Source organism: Alternaria hordeiaustralica (genome assembly GCF_023758085.1).
Source record: "Alternaria hordeiaustralica strain BMP 2776 chromosome Unknown scaffold_4, whole genome shotgun sequence".
Lineage (NCBI taxonomy): Eukaryota > Fungi > Ascomycota > Dothideomycetes > Pleosporales > Pleosporaceae > Alternaria > Alternaria hordeiaustralica.
The window spans coordinates 1041991-1063315 of NW_026056776.1; the positions used below are offsets into that span (position 1 = coordinate 1041991).

The window sequence follows — 21325 nt, forward strand, 5'->3', positions numbered from 1 at the left end:
GGACACTACAGGGCGGTCTGTGTGCGCTTTCAGATCTGCACACGAGAGTCAGGCGAGCCTCACGTCTGTTCTATTCTTCTTTGTCATCATCGCAGGAGATTCATTAAATGGCTTGCCATCTCGAGGAGGACAGGTCTTCTTCTTTCGTTCTACTTCGATACCGCCACACGGACATCTACCCCTAGCTTCACGAGTCCATACTTTTCCCAATCTCAGCAAATCAAATAATTTAATCAATCTTCCAAATTTCATGATTCTTGTCTACATTGTGAACCATCATCACCCAGTTTAAGGATTCGGCATTACGATGTTACTCATTCGGCAAAATGCTTCCATCTGGTACTCATTCGATATAGGACCGCTGTGAGTGGCTCAACACTACAAGTCATCACAAACCATGGTACAACGAGGTCCTGCACATGGAGAGCGCATGAAAACTCTACAAATCCTAATACAAAATGGAGTGTCCCAATAGCAACGTGGATTGCATCCAACCGCCAGGTGATAGTACGCAGGTACATTCTGCACGTACCTTCAGGACGACTCAGTGAAAGAACCACTGACTACCCTATTACCTGACTCACATCGATCGCGCCTAACTAAACAACTTTACCGACGCAATTGCTTCCCCACTTCACACGTCTTACATCAAACATATCATATCATTATGGCGCCGATCCCGTTCGTTACCGCCACCGATGCCCTTCACTCCGCCAATGCGATAACCCGCCCGCTCACCGCCTCAAGAGCCAGCGCTTTGATCTTCGGACCAGATCTATACCCACACTTTGTCAACTGGCAAGCCAACATCGACGATCCCGAGCAACAGTCGCTATATCTGACCTGGCAAGCATGGAAAAAGACCGTGTATGCGGTGCAGCAGGAAGACATCGGCGGTATACCCAGTCCGCCAGTCTTCAAAGCCTTTATGAACACACCACGAGTCGAAGAGCATTTCCACGGTCGCGACACAGACCTCTCCCACATCTTCACGGACGTCGACGACGAAGAGGCAGAGAGAGGACCATCGGACCTCCTCGTCGCGCGCGTCTGCAAACACACCATCCACCCCGGTAACCCATGCGTCAAAATCGAAGTTTGTCCAGTCTGCATCATGAAACAATGTCTCGCTTCTCTCGAACGCATCGCGCATGTCTGGCGCATCGTCGGTGGACCGTATAGGCCCGGTCGAGATGAAGCGGGGGTGCACATTGTAGATCCTGAAGAGTATGCGATATATCTTGCGGCGAAGGGGTTGTGGATTGTGGAGAAAAAGAGGTGGGCGAATTTGGTTGATACGTATGAGGATTTCGCGATGGGAGAGAGGGCGTGGGAGGAGGACTCTAGACGGGATGGTCTTGCGGTCCCGGTGGCGGTGACGGAGGCGAGTAGTTGTATTGAAGCGCTGGAGCTGGCGGGGCAGAGTCCATTTCTTGGGGAGGGGTGGAGTGATGTCTTCGTCCCGACGAGGCATTTGAGAAAGCGCGGCGAGGGGGATAAACTACGAGACGACTCTGTTAGCAGCGATGAACTGCCGTGTTCTCTACCTGAGACGCCTGGGACTGATTCAGAAACGTTACGGTACTCCAAGGAGGCTTCCGATAGGACAGAGGAGGCAGACGACAGTACCGCAGACTACTACCTCAGAGACCATTCAGACTCGCCGCCTGCCGACCGCGCAGTCGTCCGAGCAGACTCTCCGACCGCCTCTCCCCGAAGTAAGACTTCCGCCAGCTCAACCGTCGACACATCTTCTCCCCCACCGCCATCCTCTCCACCCCAAAGTCGGTCCTCTTCCTTTGTACCATCCACTCCCATGATCGGCGTATACTTCCCGGACGACCTCCCCTCTCCCTCCACCCGACGGTCCTTGTGTTATAATCGCACTTCTAAGTCCTACGAGAAAGGCAAACACGCAAGTCCATACGGTAGTACAAAGGTCGATACGAGCTTTGCGAACAACTCCGCATACGACGAGTTTGGGGTCGCCGAAGAAGAAGAGCTGAAAATATTGACAGCAGCTCAAGATGAAACTCCTCAAACGGATGAAGACATGAACAAAGGTCGTTTCGCGGGTTTCACAGACGTGGATTTAGACTCGGAAGATGAGGGGACGGAAAGTGAGTGGAGCGATACTACTGATGAAGGAGATGGGGAGGAAGATCTCATGATGGTTGTGGGTAGGAGCACCGTGGGTGGAAAGCGGCTGCCGGGTCAAACAGGGGAGGTGAATTTCCAACGACCGGTGTTTACGTTTAGTTGGCCAGGCCGGGGAGAAGTGGACGAAGAGGGCGACACAGTCTCTGATACAGTCTCTGATACTAGTTCAGATGAGTTTGATGACGATGAAGTGGAAGAGGCGATGCGAGGTATAGATGATGTGGATGTGGTATCGCTGGACGAGCCGGATCTCCAGGTAACTCCTCGTCGCCGGAGTCATGACGAATTGGTTGAATGCGAGGAGGTGGATGAGGAGGAACGCGTTAAGAGATCGCGCCTGTAGGAAAGGCTCCTTTGACCGCTGCAAGCGTTGGATACTGGGAAGCCGACTGGAAAGCTATTTATACACACGTCTGCGGATGAGCGTCGTTAGAAGTACTACTCATGATCGAAAGTTCAACTCTTGGTTGGAGTGTGCAAAGTGCCCAACCTACGATGTTGCAGTTATACAACAGAGTACCAGTGTTATTGAGCTGTTTGAGAGCTGGCTTCAGGCGAGTCAGGTATCCTACAGGTCTTTGTAAGTCTTCAAGTCATGGCCTTGTACAAAAATCTTCTAAAAAACGGGTTACGGAGTTTCCAATTGGGACGCGGATTCTAGAAGATTGCACTTTGTAAGTTGCGAATGGGCTTGTTGAAGTTCAGCAAGCTGTCGTCATCACTAGAAATAGCTATCAGACGTCGTATAATCATCGAACAGAGTGTGGCATGCTTCGCGCACGGGACGATGCAGGTGTGATGTAAGAGACGCGCCTGCTCCAAGATGAGGCTCGTCGGCGGCGGATGTTTGGACCTAGCGCAAGGCGGTGGCCAAAGCGCCCCAGCTCGGAGTGTGGATCTCTACATCACTGACGAGCCGCAACACGACCAAACAACGTCGCCGCCCCATCCCACACCTTCCCTTCTCGCATTCGATACTAGTACTCGCTGTCTCTACTTCACCTGGGAGATAGCAAATACCCCGACACCTGACAGATAAACCCCACGACCCCGCCACCATGTCTAGCGGAGAAGTGCTCAAGGCCGACAAGGACTTTACCAAGGAGGTCGATGCGGCTATCCCAGAGGCGGAGAAGCTAGTTTCTGTATGTCTGATGGCTATCAAAGTTGAGGCGAAGCTAATAGAGTTGATTAGAGCAATCCGCAAGCTGGAATCGACAAGCTGCTCACGCTCGAGAAGCAGACCCGTCAGGTACGCTTCCACGTATCCCTTGCGCATATCGTATTCTGACTGTTCCCAGGCCTCAGATCTCGCCTCGACTTCCCGCGTCATAATCGCCATCGTCACAATAGCGAAGAATGCGAAGGACTGGAACTTGATGAACGAGCAGGTCCTGCTCCTCTCCAAGAAGCATGGACAACTGAAGCAGGCCACCACCAAGATGGTGCAGACAGTCATGGGATTCCTGGACGAGACTCCAAACCTAGAGACAAAGCTGTCCGTCATCGAGACGCTACGGACAGTCACAGAGGGCAAGGTAGGCGACCCCAACGAACAACGTACGTGCTGGTGCTGACACGATGGTAGATCTTCGTCGAAGTCGAGCGTGCCCGAGTAACCCGCATCCTGTCCAACATCAAGAAGGAGCAAGGCGACATCGATTCCGCGACGGACATCCTTTGCGAGCTGCAAGTCGAGACCTTTGGTTCCATGACCCGTCGCGAGAAGACCGAATTCATCCTACAACAAGTGGCGCTATGTATACAGAAGGGCGACTGGACACAGGCCGGTATTCTGAGCAGGAAGATCAGCACACGGTACTTTGCGCGGAGACCGAAGAAGACCCCCGAGCAGCTGGAGAAGGACCAGAAGGAGCGGGAAGAGAAGGAGAAGAACCGGAGCGCCGACGACCCGCCCATTGAGCCTGAGGACGATGTAACGGACCTGAAGCTCAAGTACTACGAGCAGCAGATTACCCTGGCCAAGCACGACAACAAATACCTGGACGTCTGCAAGCACTACCGACAAGTACTGGATACCGAGGCTGTGGAGGAGGACCCCAACAAGCTTCGAGCAGTATGTTCAGAGGCCTGGTCGCATTTGTAGCTCTTACTAACATAACTGCAGATCCTCCAGCGCGTCATCTACTTCATCATCCTCGCACCGTACGACAACGAACAGTCCGATCTCATCCACCGCATCCAACGCGACTCGCGCAACTCTCAGATCCCACAAGACGCACAACTAGTTAAGCTCTTCACTGTGCCTGAGTTGATGAGGTGGCCGATGGTTGCGAAGCAGTTCGGGCCTCACCTCACGGAGACTGATGTATTCGACGCGGAGAAGGACGACTCGGATGACCCCAAGGCATTCCAGAGGTGGCAGGATCTCCGCAAGCGTGTCATCGAGCACAACGTTCGCGTCGTGGCCAAGTACTACACACGTATTCAGATCCCACGCTTGACAGAGCTGCTAGATCTGACCGAGGATGAGACGGAGAAGAACATTAGCGAGCTGGTGTCTGCAAAGACCATCTACGCCAAGATTGATCGACCCGCCCGCATCGTCACTTTCTCGAAGCCCAGGGACGCAGACGATGTGCTGAACGAATGGAGTGGAAATATGAAGAGTTTGTTGGGTCTGCTCGAGCGCGTTGACCATCTCATCACCAAGGAGGAGATGATGGCGCGTATCCAACCCACAAAGGTGGACAAGAGCAAGGCGGCCAAGGGCAAGGCGAAATAGGATTCGCGAAGACCCTCAGGTATCGGCAATTGATGCACGAAGTTTGGGCAGCAATTGGTAGTCTAACAGCCTTGCAAGGTACAGCACTCACGATGATGATGGATGAGAAGTGGCACGATAGTCTATGAATGAGTGCGTATGCAAGATGACTACGAAACTCAAGTGTTGACCGATGCGCTGCATAGGTTCACGCTTGACAAGTCGGACTGCTGGTCTGAGCGCATGAAGGAAGAATCAGACAACCTAGGCATCTGCTGTAGGATAGTAAAACAAATGAAAGCAACCACTAGAACAAGAATTCGTCATGAAATATGTGCTTCGCATAACACTCTCCGTCGGGCGCTTTTATTGTAACTGATGAGCATCTGCGCGTTGCATCATCTGCCAAGCCACTTAGGTGCCGACGCGGACTAGCGCAACGCGTCCGACGCGTCCCTTCCTTCCCCGGGATTTGGCAGCGACAGCCGTTGAAAGCACTAGATTCTCAATACCTCACTTTGTGCATCCCCATACCACCGCAATCATGGTTCGTGGCGTGGAAGGCAATGAGATGTCGACACCTCGCGCTTCACAGAAGAAGCAGCCCGCCTCCGCGTCGCAATCGGCCAAGGGCCAAAAGTCCATCCTAGGGTTCTTCCAGAAGAAGTCTACAAACTCACCAAGCCCCGCGCCGTCCGATGCCACACCAGTCAACAAGACGCCTACATCGAAATTGGCGAAGAAGGCCTTCGACAAGCCGCCTGCCGCCATCACTCCCGTACCAAGCAGCGACGCTCCCGATTACTCGAGTCCCATCAAACAGGAGCATGAATTGACAGTGGGGAGGAACAAGGAGAACATACTGGCCAAGCATACAGATGCCATTCCCAGTAGCCCAACACGCAAGGTACGCGAGACATGCCATTGCGTACCCAGCTGCATTTACTGACATTCTAATTCAGGCACGAAAGCCCGTCAACTACGCCGAGTCAGATGACGACGACGAAGATGTGCTGGGTCCAATTGCAAACAATGCAAGAGGCAGAGCTACGAAACGCCAGCGGGTCACCATCGAAGACGATTCAGACGACGAGTTCGGATTAGACGCGGCCACACAGAAGGCAATGCTCGAGGAAGACGACGACGATGCTGATGACTTCGTTGTGCCAGACGATTCCGATGAGGAAGTCGTCTCGAAGAAGCGCAAACGTTCAGCAGCACCCAAGGCTCGTACTAAAGCATCCCCAGCATCGTCACCGCCCATAATCGAAGCAAAAGATGAAGAGGACGATGGCGATGTCGTCATGAACAGCACATCTACTGCACAACAATGGATCTACGACCCAGACAACCCAATGGTGTTCAAGCCTCGCACGGCTGTGCAAGCGACGAAGAAGGACCCCAGCAAGAAGATCAAAGAACGACCCAGCGCGTCTGAGCCCGAAACGAGATACCCATGGCTCGCGCATCAGATGGACGCTGACCGACACCCCGTCGACCATCCAGACTACGATCCTCGCACACTATACATTCCCCCGGGTGCCTGGGACAAGTTTTCTGCTTTTGAAAAGCAGTACTGGGAGATTAAGAGCAAGTGGTGGGATACTGTCGTCTTCTTCAAGAAGGGCAAGTTCTACGAGCTCTATGAGAAGGATGCCTCTATAGGCCATCAGCTCTTCGATCTCAAATTGACTGATCGGGTCAACATGAGGATGGTCGGTGTACCAGAGGCTTCTTTGGACATGTGGGCTACCCAGTTTGTAGCAGCAGGCCACAAGGTTGCTAGAGTTGACCAAATGGAGTCGGCTCTAGGCAAGGAGATGCGTGAGCGTGACGACAAGGGCAAGACGCCAAAGAAGGGTGGCAAGGAAAACAAAGTGATTCGAAGAGAGCTGGCTACAGTACTCACTTCGGGTACGCTTGTGGATACCGGCATGCTTCAGAGTGAGATGTCGACATACTGCATGGCCATTAAGGAGATCGATCGCGACAACCTGCCAGCCTTTGGAATTGCCTTTGTCGATACTGCTACTGCACAGTTCCAGCTTTGCGAGTTCACTGACGATGTCGATATGACCAAGTTCGAAACCCTCATTGCCCAGATGAGGCCCGGTGAGCTACTCCTGGAGAAGTCATGTGTGTCTGCGAAAGCTCTGCGGATACTCAAGAACAACACGCCACCCACAACTATCTGGAATTATTTGAAGCCCAACAAGGAGTTCTGGCCAGCAGACATCACCATCCGAGAGATTGAAGCGAATAACTACTTTGAGTCACCCACAGAAGACAACATTGAGGCATGGCCACCGGTCCTCCGTGAAGCCCGAGAGCAGGAGCTGATCATGTCGTCATTTGGTGCTCTTCTTCAATACCTTCGGACGCTGATGATCGAGCGCGATCTGGTCACACTCGGAAACTTTCAGTGGTACGACCCCATCCGGAAAGCCACAAGTCTGGTCCTCGACGGCCAGAGCTTGATCAACCTGGAGATTTTCGCCAACACGTTCGATGGATCAACCGAGGGTACTCTGTTCGCTATGCTGAATCGTTGCATCACCCCATTCGGCAAGCGATTACTGCGACAATGGGTCTGTCATCCTCTCGCAGATGCAACCAAAATCAACGCTCGCCTAGATGCTGTTGATGCATTGAATGCCGACTCTACCATCATGGACAACTTCAGTGCGTCCCTTAGCAAGTTGCCCGATCTCGAGCGTCTCATTTCTCGTGTGCACGCGGGCCGATGCAGAGCGCAAGACTTCCTCAAGGTGCTGGAGGGCTTCGAGCAGATTGAGTATACCATTAGCCTGTTGAAGCAGTTCAGTGAGGGTGAAGGTATCATTGGTCAACTTATTTCTTCTATGCCTGACCTGGCTGCGTCTTTGTCTAAATGGAGTTCAGCTTTCGATCGAGACATCGCACGGAAAGAAGGACTACTTATTCCTGAGCCTGGCATTGAAGAAGACTTTGACAACAGCCAGGAGGAGATCGACACCTGCAAAGCAAATCTCGATGTACTGTTGAAGAAGGCCCGCAAAGAGCTTGGCTCTAATGCTGTTCAATACAACGACATTGGCAAGGAAATCTACCAACTAGAGGTACCCAAGAAGGTCAAAGTTCCCAACAACTGGGATCAAATGTCCGCCACTGCCAAGGTTACTCGCTACTACACTCCCGAACTGAGGAAGCTGGTGCGAGCACTACAAGAAGCGCAGGAGACGCATGGTCAGATTACACGCGAAGTTGCCACTCGCTTCTGCCAACGCTTCGATGAGGATTACAAGGTCTGGCTCGCGGCAGTCAAGATCATCGCTCAACTAGATTGCCTGATCAGTCTCGCAAAGGCGTCTGCTTCACTCGGAGAGCCCAGCTGTCGTCCAGTGTTCGAGGAGGGTAACCGAACTGTCGTTGAGCTAGAAGAGCTTCGTCACCCATGCATGCTCAACACAGTCGACGACTTCATTCCCAACGACATCAGACTAGGCGGCGACTCGGCCAACATCAGTCTACTGACTGGTGCCAACGCGGCCGGTAAATCGACTATCCTTCGTATGACTTGCATAGCGGTCATCCTCGCACAAGTCGGTTGTTACCTTCCCTGCACATCGGCCAGACTCACACCCGTCGACCGCATCATGTCCCGTCTCGGCGCCAATGACAACATCTTCGCAGCTCAATCCACCTTCTTCGTCGAGCTGTCAGAAACACAGAAGATACTTTCGGAAGCGACTCCTCGGTCTCTTGTCATCCTCGACGAGCTCGGTCGCGGTACATCCTCTTACGACGGTGTGGCGGTTGCACAAGCCGTTCTGCACGACATCAGCACACGCGTGGGCTGCGTCGGGTTCTTCGCCACTCACTACCGTTCTCTAGCTAAGGAGTTCGAGTTCCACCCTGAAGTCGTAAACAAGCGTATGCGTATCCATGTGGATGATGCTTCCAAGTCCATCACCTTCCTCTACAAGCTTGAGGAGGGTGTCGCCGAAGGTAGTTTCGGTATGCACTGCGCAGCCATGTGCGGTATCCCGAGCAAGGTCATCGAGAACGCGGAGAAGGCGGCTAGAGAGTGGGAGCACACGAGTAGGCTGGGAGAGAGAATGGAAGTCAATAAGGACGAGGGCGGTGTTTACGTGCCGCTGGGTCTACAGAGTGACGTTGCTTGGACTCTCAGGGAAGGCTTGGAGGGAGTCGGTGATCGGGCGCTGGATGTGCTGCTCGAAGCCATCTCTGCGCTCTGAGTGTCTGAGTGTCTCCTATGAGAGAAAAGCATGTAAGATAGATGTATCGAAGGCGCAACATGGGCGATCGGGAATGGGATGTATTCATATGGGAAAGAGGGATCGGATCTAGGTCAGGCTAGCGTTCTGCTGTAATCATATCCCGCAGTTAGCGTATCGCAAGCCAATTCACACATTCAGAACGTCTCGTATCCTGGAGGTGACAATGCCACAAAACTTGACAGACGACTTGGTTTCGTGGCAGCCTGGAGGTAGTCAGTATGTCTCACGGTGTCACATTTTCCCAGCAGGCTACGCGAAGTACACCAGGCATATATGAAATTTGATGAAATGACCACAATCACTACGATGTAGCCGTACGCCCATACCATGAACTCGCCATAAAAGCCCAAACTTTTCCCTCATCCCAGCCGAATACGCACGCAAACGCCATCACATTCCCATCACTAGCCCCACTTTTCCGCCAGCTTCCTACTCATCCTCCTCCAACTGTACCGTACGGTACCCGTTAGACGCATTCCGACCAGATCCCTTAGCAGCACCACCACCGCCAAAGGTCTCAATGCCATCGAGGAAACCGTAGCTCATGCTGGCATCGCGACTGGAGACGTCTTCCTCAACGAGATCGAAGCCGTCGTCAAAGGCAGGCTCTTCCTTCTTGACTTTGGGACCGTTGAGGCCGAAGTCGTCGTCATCATCGTCGTCGTTGTTGCCGTCGGAGGCAGAGGAAGTAGTCTCGCGGGCAGCGGCACCCTTCTTAGAGCGCTTGGAAGCTGAGGTGGGAGCGGCAGTCGCGCCTCGCTTTTTGGGAGTGGAGGTAGCAGTAGCTCTGGCACGGCCACCGGAACGTGACTTTGCGGCGGGTGTGGCAGGACTGTCCTCGGAGGCACCGGCGGCCATGTTCTTGAGCTTGCGTTTGATGTTGCCGAAAGTGACTGATGCGCTGCCCGGGGTGTAGCCTGTGAGGGCGGCGAGCTTGACCATATCGACCTGGGAGTGTCAGTGCTTGTGTTGAGTGGAAGGGGTGGAACTCATACCTTGGGCTGTGGATCGACGCACTGCCATGCGAGGGCGAGGACCTCGATCTCGCGGGCGGACAGGCTCTCTTTGGGCATGATGGTGTTGGTGTAGATGTAGATGTGTTGGTGTTGGTGGCTGTAGTTGTTGAAGTCCGAATTGGTACTGGTGTGTTGATGAAAGAGTGGTGGAAGAGTGAAGAGGGAAGATGGAAGAAGACGAGGAGATACGAGCCTTATATGCTGGGCTACAGCAGTGAGCAGGCTGCTCTAAAGATGTGCAAATTTTACTTTTGTGTGATTCTTTGTAGTCGTGGTGAGAGGTGATAAGGAAAGGTAAAGAAGCGCTAAAGAGACAGCTTCACCTCGCTTTTAGTGGCCTAGCAGGTTACTGTGTGGCAGCATATGGTGCAAGTGAGTTTAGCCTGACAAGGACACCACGTGTCTAGGCAGCCACATGTATGGGTATGAGGCATTTTGCTCCCGGTGGACGTCGAGTGGTATCTTCAAGTTCCTGGGAATCTTGGCGTGATTCACGACGAGACCTCTTTGGTTATGGTATCGAAAGTCACACTCGGCTACCACAGGATATTGCGCATATCTTCCGGTCTATTCTCGAGTCGATTAAAGCTGACAAGGTATAGGCCAACGTACGAAGAAGCTATATCCTACGTACTTCTTTACCCAGCAATTCGGGTCTCTCCACGTCCAGCTCATCCCTCAACGCTGCGTATAGCGAATCTCCTAGAATGATGGACAGTCCCAAACTCCAGACCAGCGTGATGGCATAGAAGAAGTTGGCGTTTCCCGATCCTGCGTAAATCCAAAGATGGTAGAAGGCGGGGCCCAAGAACGATGTGTATAAGATAGCGGACGAAGCCAAGAACGTGTAGCGCATGACTGGGATACAGTTAGTATTGCTATATGAGTTTGAAAGAAAGGGACACTCACGAGGGAACAGATGACGGAACATGGGTACCAAGGAAAGGTAGAGCGCAGCATCCGCTATGCTCGGGTATGGTGTGAAAATGGCGAACACGCCGGTCAAACTGCAAGCAACGAATAATGGCTGCTTGTGAAGGCGGATGGTAAGACCTGGCATATACGACGCCGCGTGTAGCCAGAACACACCGAGGAAGAACTCGCGGAAAGAGTCAAACATTTCGATGAAGAAGTACCACCAAAGTCCAACGTTCGGCGTGAGATCAGGTAATAGGAGACGCACACCGTATGTCGCAGAAAGAAAGTCCCATGAGCCCATCAAGAACGCAGAGCCAGTGAGCAGGATGGCTATTGCGCCTGCGATGCCAAGAGTATGGGTTATGATGAAGGATGCGACATCCGGCGCAGTGTTCTTCTTCAAAGTCTTCGCATCGTAGAGAAGGACCATGAGCGGAGGGAAGAGAAGGATCGGGTGCATGGCAAAGTAGGATGCGAAAGCTGTGGCTAGTATGAAGGTGAAGCTGGCTCCTTGGGACGCCTTGGCCATGGCCGTGAGGATGAAGAGGTTCGTCAGGGCCGAGGTCGAGCGCGCGACGCAGGTTAGGACTGTGAAGGGATTGAAGAGGAAGCTGGAAGATGTTAGCATGTGTTGTATATAGAGGCGTAGTATTCCTACCCTGCTGCAATAGCCACACTACTCCATCTCAAGTCCTTCCGCGGGGAAGCGAACAGTCGCGTGACTGACGCGAACCCGCTCTCTGCCACTTGAGCCAAGGCATTCGCGCTTAGTAAGTCCACGATGGTATAGAAGATGTTGGTCGCCAGCGGGGCATGGGCCGGGTTGGGGAAGAGGGAGAAGAGCGGCAGCAGGAGGGGTGCCTGGTGGTATACGCCGCCGTCGTAGGGAGAGACATTGTGGGTATAGAGGAAGACGCCCTCTTGCACTGGTAGGTGTCAGTAATGCTAGACACAGACCATGCCAGGTACATACATCTCTTGAAGCTCGTCACTGGTGTTGACACCTCGACACGTCCGGCGAGGAGGTCTGGCAGGGCGGGAAAGACGGTGAAGAGGAGCAGGCGCACAGCTGCGGCGGCTGCAAAGAGCAGCATCTTGTGCTGCGTGTCAATGGCCATGGTGACTATGCGCTATGCACTCATTGGCTCCATGGCGGTTCTCGACACCTCGGCGCTGGAGTTCTGGCAAGATGCATGTCGGTGGACCCTGGTCGCGCTAACGCCGGATCCATGTCCGCTAGTTGGCCGCATCTCTAACTTTTTTGCGCCCGCCAAAAGTTCGACCGTCTGCACCGACAGAATCGCGATTTCACATACTCTCTACAATGGCTGGTCGCTCAAAAAAGAAGGGTGCGCATCGCCGTCAATCATCGAGAGAAATATCTTGCTAATAAGTTTACAGGCACCTCCGGTGCGGCCAAGAACTACATCACCCGCACGCGCGCCGTGAAGAAGCTTCAGATCTCGCTCCCCGACTTCAGACGACTATGTATCTTCAAGGGAATCTACCCCCGTGAGCCGCGCAACAAGAAGAAGGTCTCGAGGGGCTCGACCGCCGGCACCACCTTCTACTACACCAAGGATATCCAGTACCTGCTCCACGAGCCGCTGCTGGCCAAGTTCCGCGAGCACAAGGCTGTCGCAAAGAAGATCGGTCGCGCTCTCGGTCGCGGCGAGTCCGGCGATGCGTCGCGCCTCGAGAAGAACCTCATGCCCAAGGTCAAGCTCGACCACATCATCAAGGAGCGCTACCCTACCTTCGTCGACGCCCTGCGCGACCTCGACGATGCCCTCTCCATGCTGTTCCTTTTCGCCAACCTCCCCTCCAGCGACCACGTCCCCGCCAAGACCATCGCCCTCTGCCAGCGACTGACCCGCGAGTTCGAGCACTACGTAATCACTTCCCACGCCCTCCGCAAGTCCTTCCTCTCCATCAAGGGTATCTACTACCAGGCGACGATCCAAGGTCAAGACATCCTCTGGCTGGTACCATACAGGTTCGTTCAGCGAACAGGCGGTGACATTGATTTCAGGATCATGGGCACTTTCGTCGAGTTCTACACGACGCTGCTCGGCTTTGTCAACTACCGCCTCTACACTTCGGTCGGCCTGGTATATCCTCCCAAGTTCAACGCAAAGAGCGACGAGCAGGGAGGTGAGCTTGCCGCATTCCAGCTTGAGGGCAAGGCCACTGCTACGAACGACGCAAACGGCCATGATGAGAATGGTGCGGTTAACCCCGAGGCACAGGCGATTGCCGACAGGCTTGCAGCTATGCCCGATGCTGAAGAAGAGGAGAGCACCACTGCCGTGGCCAAGGTTGTCACCGAGGACGACGAAGAGGAGGCCAACGACGAGATCGACAAGTTTGAGCCGACTGCGCCCGACGCCGATATCCTGCCCCAGCCTCAAGCAAGCAGCGCCGAGATCGCATCCTTGTTCGCGCCCTTCACCTTCTATCTGGCACGAGAGACACCCAGAGCATCGCTCGAGTTCATACTCAAGGCATTTGGCTGCAAGCGAGTGGGTTGGGACGGAACGCTAGGCGACGGCGCTTTCACAACCAACGAGTCAGACCCGAACATCACACATCAGATCGTCGATCGACCTGCGCTTTCCAACGGTGCTCCTGCACAGGAGGACGGTGCTGCTGCCCCCAAGGCCCAATGGCCATACTCGATGATGCCTGGACGCACCTACGTCCAGCCACAGTGGGTATGGGACAGCATAAACCAGGGCAAACTGTTGCGACCAGATCACTACGCCCCTGGCGCAGATCTGCCGCCACATCTCAGCCCTTGGGTCAAGCCAAAGAAGGGCGAATATGACCCCAACCTGCCTCTCGCGGCACAACAACCAGAGGGCGAGGCTGAGGCCTTTGAGGACGATGACGAGGAGGCCACTTTCGACGTTGATGGAGACGAAGACATGGACGCCATCGTTGACCGTGAAGGCTCAGTGGAAGTTGGCGAGGGCATGGATGTCGCTGACGACTCTGAAGACGACAGCGATGACGACGAATCAGATGAAGCTGGCGCGGGTGGTGAGGAGTTCGACGGTCTTGACTCCGATGCCGAGTCAGACATCTCAGAAGGAGAGGCTGCCCGTCTTCAGCACCAGCGTGAACTGGAAGCTGAGGCTACTGGCAAGAAGCTCGAGGTCAAGAAGCCGACCAAGAAAGAGGAGAACGCTGTCATCCGCAAGAAGGCAGAGAAGAAGAAGCGCGCTGAAGAGGAGGAGCGCGAGAGGCAAAAGATGATGTTGTCTAATAAGAAGCGCAAGCTGCTCAAGCGTATCGAATACGGCGAAAACAAGCGCGAAAATGAGTCTGAGAACCTGCGCAGAAAGCGTGCGAAGGTTGAGAAGGCCAAGGCTGCTGCTGAGGCCCTATAGGTTTGAGTATGTGTACATGATGCATCAAAAGCTTGGGCCGGCGTTCTTTGGGCAGGAGTTTGGCGCGCTTAACGAACCTCTATATGCTGCATGTAGTAAATCGATACCTTTTCTGGCTCTACATCATGGCCGTAGCTGTTGCACATCCATCCCCACAATCTGCTGTGATCGCTGGTTGGGACGCACGGACTGGGGCTGTCAGATGCGTGGCGCAGCCATCTTTGACCCAAAGAACATGATGAACACTCGATGACTCAACCAGAGGATATATGAACCATGGCTGCACCCATATTGCACTTGGTCTCTAACGTTCAACTGCAAGCCCATACGATCAATACATGCCCAATCCAACAGCATGTAGCCACGCCCACTAGTCCGCGAATATTGACAATGGCAGACCAGGGCCGCGATCCAAACTCGACCATAGTTGACATCGCAACAACGACAATGCTCAACCTGGACAACAAGACATGAAATAACTCTGCTTTCCTGCGCGTCAGGTTAACTTTCATCACCGTATGTCGACACCACAAGAACACCCTCTTTCGGCTCTTCCCACAAAGACGTCGCAAGAGCACGCAACACGCCGCAGATCAACTCAAACACAAAGAACCAAGCCGAAAAGATGAATCGATAACAAGACCCGCTGCCGTTCTCGATCTGCTCCACGGAAAAAACCCAGATCCACCATCGTCGCCGCTACCTAAAAGCGCAAAGTGCCGAGCCGCTGCCGAATAGCACCACCTTCCGGAAAAATTGTTCATATCCAATTTTGCTCACTTTAAAACTTCCAGTGGCATAGAAGTTTGAGAAGGTATAGAGACTCTTTCAAGCAGTATGGGAGCGAGGCTGACACGGAAAGACCAATCTGGGTCATTGCTTTCACCTGGGGCAACAGGCTGCGCTGTCACGTGATCGCGCGTTCACTCCGGCAAGGAGCTTGGTTGCTATTGTGGTATCGCGACAATAGGCTCGGTTGTGGTCACCCAGCTGCTGCTTGGAGTTGGTATCGATCGTGGTCTTAGGACTTCATCTGCTCCCTGCTACCCATACGTTTATTTTCCTATACTCGACACAGCGATCTGAAGTCGGCAATACCTCTGATCGGACGTTACGTTAAACCTCTGGATATCGACGTATTCTGCAACAGGCCACAAGATCCCCCATTCTACAACCAGCTATGGCAACGTCACCACCAACGCCCCTCTTCCCCTCCCTCCCCCCAGAGCTCCGCAACAAAATATACGCCTACCTCTCCCAACCAACCTCCACTTCTACCCCAACAAACAACTACCTCCCCCTCGGCCTCAAAACCTTCACCTGCAAACACACGAACACAACCCTCCTCCCCATCCACCACAGCACCCCCGGCCTCCTCTCCCTCGATCCCACCCTCATCCCCGAAAGCCGCGAATACACCTCCTACCTCCTCACCAACAGCCTAACCCTCCTCATCTCCATCCACTTCCGCGGCCGCATAAACACCTTCGTCCCCTCGGACTGGGACAAGAAAACCCAAGCCCATTTACGCAAACTGGCTAAATCCTTTCCGTGGCTAAGGAAAGTGGCGAGGTACGAAGTGCAGATACTGTGGGAGCCGGTTGATGGGGCGCTGAAGAGTAAAGGGGGGAAGAGGTGTGCGGGGGATGTTTGTGCGGGGTTGGTGAGGGGGGTTACGGGGTTGATGGATGGGGAGGTGGGGAGGAAGAAGGGGTGGTTGGGGGTGGGGGTGCATCTTGATCATGGGTTTGCGGTGAGCAATGCGTTCTCGAACACGAAATTTGGTTTGAATAGGTTTCTGCAGGAAGATTTGGGTTTTAGGACGGTGGTTAGGGAGGTGAGGAAGACGGGGGTTCCGCACCACAGGAGGCCTGAGCCTCTTCATCCGGCTTTTCGTGTGGTGGACAAGGCAGGTGTGGCAGAAGAAAAGAGGTTGATTGAAGTGGGCGAGGGGAGCGTGGGTTGGTCTGACTTGACCAAGGGGCCGCTGGTTATGAGGAGGACTACGGGCGTGGGGCTGAAGGGGTTTACGACGGAGATGGGGAAGGGTGAGATGGACTTTCCCATGTGCCATCTCATGGCCGAGTGTGTCAGGATATAGTGGGAACTACGATGCAACATTGGGATTTCTGCGAACGCTCACTGCTCATTCCACTGGTTACCAATGAGTTTGTTCTGGCTGGCGCAGTAAAGATGGAAGTCAGTTGCCACATACATAACTACAGACTTTCCAATTTACACTATCTTGCCATCCAACACCCCGTTCCCAGCTCCGAGTACAATTTCTTCCTATGCTCCCCTACTCCGACACTCCCATCTACCTGGCCATCTAACCCACCTCTCTTCTTCCCCTCTCCTCCAACTCCCCTCTCCTCCAACTCCCCATCCACCACTATCCCATCCGCCATATCCTCTCTTTACGCCCAAGCTCCCACCAAACTCATCAGAAAGGCCCCAAGGAACACAAGCAAACAAGCATACACCCTGCGCTTGCCCTTGAGCACCTTCCAACTCTCATCACTCAAAAAGTCCTCCGACATGAGTTCCACAAGCGAGGCGAAGACGAGGAAACCAGCCGAGATAGCGTTCATGATACCGACAACGAGGAGACCGACTTCAGAGTCGGGTGAGTACAAAGTGTGTGTCGCTATACCGATTGCCATGCCGCCGGGTGTGCTGGGTATTGTGTTAGCGGGACGGAATAAATTGTGGATGGAGGGAGGACTTGCGTGCAACCATACGCGAGAGCCATAAGCCAAGGCTGTGCAGCGCGTGGCTTCCATTTGATGTCGGCGATACGTACACCGAGGGCAAGGCCTTCAAAGGTTTCTATCAAAGTCAGTATACAGACACTTTCACTTGAGAAGGATGACCTACGATGAAAGACGATAGCGATCAGCAACACGGTGAAGTCGTTACCAACTGAAACAGCGAGCGACATTCCAATGAAGATGCTGTGGAACAGGATACCCATTTCCAGTAGAAACACCTGCATAATGGCTTTCTTGTGGATTTGCTCTGGGGTGAGCACATGGTCATGTTCTCCAGTCTCTTGGTCCTCTTCGATAGCATACTCGTCATTTGCTTCCTTGCTGCGGGCGCCTGGGGTTTCCGCTTCAGATCCGCCCACAGATTCGATGGCATCGAGTCGCTGGCCATCCTCACGGTACCGGGAGAGCGTTCTACTAATGCTCCCGACTCTTCCACGCAAGACGCCGAGATCGCGGACTCGCATGCTGGTATCCGAGTAGGTTCTCTGCATTGCCGGTTGCGGTGGAGCAGGCGCTTCGTTCTCAGTCTTCGGTTCTTCCTTGCGGCGAGACACAGCCTCCGCACCCTCGTTACCACCGCAGACATGTTGGGCTGGAGAAAAGACCATTTCGATTAGGGTGACGAAGAAAACGCTAGCTAGCATGATCGCGCCCGGCATAGCCTGATAATCGGTTGTCCAAAAGCTCGACAGGCAGGGGTCGTTCAGTGAGCCAAAAGCGGTAGGAAGTAGATGGACGAAGGCAGTCGCGACTAAGACACCGGTGCCGAAATGCTTCGCGCCGAAAAGGAAGGCAGGTGGGATGCGCAGCCGCGGGAACTTGAGGACGAGCATTGGGAAGGCACATCCAGTGCCTGAAACGAAAAGAATGATGAAAAGGCCGGCGACATGTAGGCCCAGATCGTAGTTGGGCTGGGCTTTGCCATCTTCGCAGGTACTTCGCCTGGGAAGACGCTGGTTTGTCGGGTCTGGAAATTCGATGTTAGTGTTGACGCTTTGACGCCATTGGGGCTGTCTCATCTCACCTTTTGGTAAGAAAAACTTGGGCGTGGACAGATTTCCGGTAGCATAGGAGATCAGCATCGAAGTGCAGATTACCGATACCAGCCACTTTGTCCAGCTGAAGATAGTGGTGGTGAGGCCAGCTTGGTGCTCGCTCACGTGCGCGATTGTTCGGGTGCAAGGTCCTGCCAAAGAGTCAGCATCTCAGCCTCCATCGTTGAGTCATCACGAAGCTGTAACGAACCTTTTGGGGACCCTTTGACACCCTCGCCAGTGTGGCTTGGCTTTCTCTTCTCCATCTCTTGGCCATTGAATTCGTCGAGTTCACACCGCCGCAAACTCCGCGTGCCGCTGCGCAGTCGATCTGCTTCCCCCAATTCTCTTGCGTTCGCGATGCCGTTCAGATCCTCGCAAGTCGTCAGATCAGCAGCGAAACGTGGCGGATTCTGATTCCATCCTGGGTTCCAGAGCACGTCGTCATCGGTTCTGGAAGGGCAGTTCATTTTGGGACCTCGGTTGCCAAGCTCTCCTTTCCGGTCGTGGAGACGATCAAAGGTGCGTTCGGTGGTAGTGACAGCGGTCTAGTCCAGTGGAGCGCGAACGACGAGTTAATATGTTCGAAGGATGACGTGGAGATCACTGGTGATGGAAATAGTCGGGAACATATGACAATCCCAAAGAACTAGCAGTGGTCACTATGGTCGGTTAGCGGCTCTTCCGTCTTGTCGTTGCCCAAACAGAAGCCAGCGCCGAGTGCCAAGACGACCGACCCCAGGCCCGCCACGCGACAACGGCCGAACGGGTGCTCCTTCTTTTTGATGGGTCTTGTGTACATCAGCTGTCACTGTTTCAAACTTCATCTTTTGGAGATAATGTATAGCTATGTTCGTTTTCATCATATTGTCAACAGCTGCGACCACTGCGACCGGATGTTCGGCTTGCGCTTCGACACGTAATGATGCGCGGCCGGTGGAGATCACGAAGAAGATCGGATCCGATGTTGCCCGAAGTAGAGCGATGAGTACCCAGCCGTGCAGCCGATGCCGAAGCGGTAAAGTCTGGGGTAGTCTGGGCCATGTAGTACTCTCAATGCTGACTACAATATGCAAAATTATCTCTCATTTGGATAATACATGCTGGCGTTGCTTCTAACCTTGGAAGCAAGACCTTGGAAAAGCCAAGATCCACATTGTGATCTCTCGAAAGGGGAATTTTCTTCAGCGAGCAAGTGAGCACGCGACCTGCGATCAGCCTAAGCCATGTCTATTCAAAGTCTGAGTAGGTGGTCCAAGACGTGTGATGTATAATATATGCAATTCTTTAAACGATTTTTAACGCGTGTTGAAGCGTTTTCTCATCTCTGTGGTGTCTATGGGTATCTCTCTTCACTGCGCTGTGGTCGTTTCCAATACTTCCAGCGCACCGCCAACCAGGTGCAAGCTTCCAGTCACCAGCACCATGACTTCTGCATCAGCCCCGGCTTCCTTGGAATAGTCTTGCGCCACCTTTCGTGCGGTTACGACTGCCTCTTCGATTGTGCGCAGCACATGCACTTCTGCAGTGCTGTCGATCTCAGACCATGTGTTCGCGAGCGCCTTCTGAACTGCCAGCGTGTCTACGTCCTGCTGATTGGTGTTTATCGAAACGAGGTCAGGCTTGTACCCCTCGCTGAATGTCTGGTTGGTCGTAAAGATGGCATGAGTGAAAGGGGACTGTGATCCCGAAGTGATGCCGCTCTGTAGGGCTGTATACAAGGCTTTGGCCAGCGCATTCGCGTCTCGTGTCTGTTGGTTGAAGATCAATATCCGAGGGACCTTGGATTGAGAGGTGGCAGTGGAAGTCGCCAGTATTATCTGCTCCGCGAACCATTTACCAGTGACCTCTATGCTTTCCATAGTGTGGGCTCCGTCGATATGCCATGCGACGTTGGTTTCGCGTCTGATCTCGCATCTACCAGCCCATCGCACTTGTTCCAGACCGCGAATGAACTCAGAGGGGAGCTCAATATGCGGAACAATGGTTGGGTCGGGTACAGAAGTGTGCCCAAGTGCTCGCAGATGCGCCGCTGCGGCAGCTATGGCCACGGACGCGTTGATCTTCTGGAAGGCTGCACCTAGCCCAAGCTTGATCTCGTTGTTCGCTAAAGCTGGATGCACATCAATAGTATGTAGCTTCGTGCCCTTCGCGCCTGCCCGCTCTTCCAAGACTGTCATAGCTTCCTCCTTTTGGCGCACTGTAAATGCAATACTGCCTTCCTTGAAGATCCCAGCTTTGTGCCAAGCTATTTCTGGAAGCGTAGAACCAAGCATCGCTGTATGGTCTATTCCTAGCGTTGTGACGGCTGTGACGGTGGGTTTCGTGAGAATGTTTGTACTGTCAAACTCGCCGCCAATTCCACATTCGATGACAGCCGAGTCCACACCCTCCTTCAGGTATGCGTGTAGCGCCATGAGCGTCAGATAGCGGAAGTATACTGGCTTTGTAGGGACCTCTGCTGGCGCATTCTCCGCCTTTGCCGCTGCTTCCAGCTTGTCCCACACCTCGAAGAAGTATTTCGTGAACTTCTCCTCTGATATCGGTTCATTGTCGATCTGTATGCGCTCGCGTACGAATCGTAGATGTGGGGAGGTATAGAGACCGATTTTCGAGGGTGGGGTCTGCGCGTCGCCGGGGGTCGTGTATTGTGATAGAATAGACGAGATGAAAGCGCTTGTAGAGCCTTTGCCTTTCGTACCGGCGATGTGTATGGGTTTCAACCGGTCGAACTCTGAGGGCTTAATGCTTCGTCAGTCGCGGTCTTCGGGTAGGGTCAGTGGGAGCCGCACACCTCATATCCAGCTTTGCGACACCATTTGATCATCTCAGGTATCGCTTGTTGGTTCATGCCCCGACCAGACTTGCGAATCGCATCCACTATAGAGAAGTTGGACTGAAGCGTGTTGAGCGCGGCAACCGCAGCCTGTGCCTATCAGCTCAATCCACATGCGCGCTGCTGCTGACCTACCGCATAGTCGCGCTTCTCCATTTTGGCTGCGCTGTGGTATAGACGAGCGATTGGTAAA

The 21325-nt window shown here is 53.6% G+C and overlaps 8 protein-coding genes across 8 annotated transcripts; 4 read left to right on the forward strand and 4 right to left on the reverse strand.

Moving 5' to 3' along the window:
• Positions 1–458: 458 nt before the first annotated feature.
• Positions 459–2503, forward strand: J4E84_003126 (uncharacterized protein; the record flags this gene model as incomplete). The annotated part of the gene is made up of 2 exons (XM_049385744.1): positions 459–463; positions 748–2503. 2 exons carry the CDS (start codon positions 459–461, stop codon positions 2501–2503), a joined length of 1761 nt encoding a protein of 586 aa, XP_049246621.1.
• A 715-nt stretch (positions 2504–3218) lies between these two features.
• J4E84_003127 (uncharacterized protein) lies at positions 3219–4906 on the forward strand (the record flags this gene model as incomplete). The annotated part of the gene is made up of 5 exons (XM_049385745.1): positions 3219–3305; positions 3356–3412; positions 3462–3698; positions 3749–4237; positions 4289–4906. The coding sequence occupies 5 exons, from the start codon at positions 3219–3221 to the stop codon at positions 4904–4906; spliced, it is 1488 nt and encodes a 495-aa protein (XP_049246622.1).
• Positions 4907–5429: 523 nt separating this feature from the next.
• Positions 5430–9123, forward strand: J4E84_003128 (uncharacterized protein; the record flags this gene model as incomplete). Its single annotated transcript, XM_049385746.1, has 2 exons — positions 5430–5792; positions 5848–9123. 2 exons carry the CDS (start codon positions 5430–5432, stop codon positions 9121–9123), a joined length of 3639 nt encoding a protein of 1212 aa, XP_049246623.1.
• A 471-nt stretch (positions 9124–9594) lies between these two features.
• J4E84_003129 (uncharacterized protein) lies at positions 9595–10238 on the reverse strand (the record flags this gene model as incomplete). Its single annotated transcript, XM_049385747.1, has 2 exons — positions 9595–10113; positions 10161–10238. 2 exons carry the CDS (start codon positions 10236–10238, stop codon positions 9595–9597), a joined length of 597 nt encoding a protein of 198 aa, XP_049246624.1.
• A 562-nt stretch (positions 10239–10800) lies between these two features.
• Positions 10801–12217, reverse strand: J4E84_003130 (uncharacterized protein; the record flags this gene model as incomplete). Its single annotated transcript, XM_049385748.1, has 4 exons — positions 10801–11039; positions 11091–11710; positions 11758–12025; positions 12073–12217. 4 exons carry the CDS (start codon positions 12215–12217, stop codon positions 10801–10803), a joined length of 1272 nt encoding a protein of 423 aa, XP_049246625.1.
• A 206-nt stretch (positions 12218–12423) lies between these two features.
• On the forward strand, positions 12424–14491 carry NOP7 (mRNA-binding ribosome synthesis protein nop7; the record flags this gene model as incomplete). The annotated part of the gene is made up of 2 exons (XM_049385749.1): positions 12424–12448; positions 12501–14491. The coding sequence occupies 2 exons, from the start codon at positions 12424–12426 to the stop codon at positions 14489–14491; spliced, it is 2016 nt and encodes a 671-aa protein (XP_049246626.1).
• Positions 14492–16908: 2417 nt separating this feature from the next.
• On the reverse strand, positions 16909–18766 carry J4E84_003132 (uncharacterized protein; the record flags this gene model as incomplete). The annotated part of the gene is made up of 5 exons (XM_049385750.1): positions 16909–17167; positions 17221–17320; positions 17369–18229; positions 18287–18448; positions 18508–18766. The coding sequence occupies 5 exons, from the start codon at positions 18764–18766 to the stop codon at positions 16909–16911; spliced, it is 1641 nt and encodes a 546-aa protein (XP_049246627.1).
• Positions 18767–19648: 882 nt separating this feature from the next.
• J4E84_003133 (uncharacterized protein) lies at positions 19649–21288 on the reverse strand (the record flags this gene model as incomplete). The annotated part of the gene is made up of 3 exons (XM_049385751.1): positions 19649–21037; positions 21091–21222; positions 21268–21288. The coding sequence occupies 3 exons, from the start codon at positions 21286–21288 to the stop codon at positions 19649–19651; spliced, it is 1542 nt and encodes a 513-aa protein (XP_049246628.1).
• Between the last annotated feature and the right edge of the window lie 37 nt (positions 21289–21325).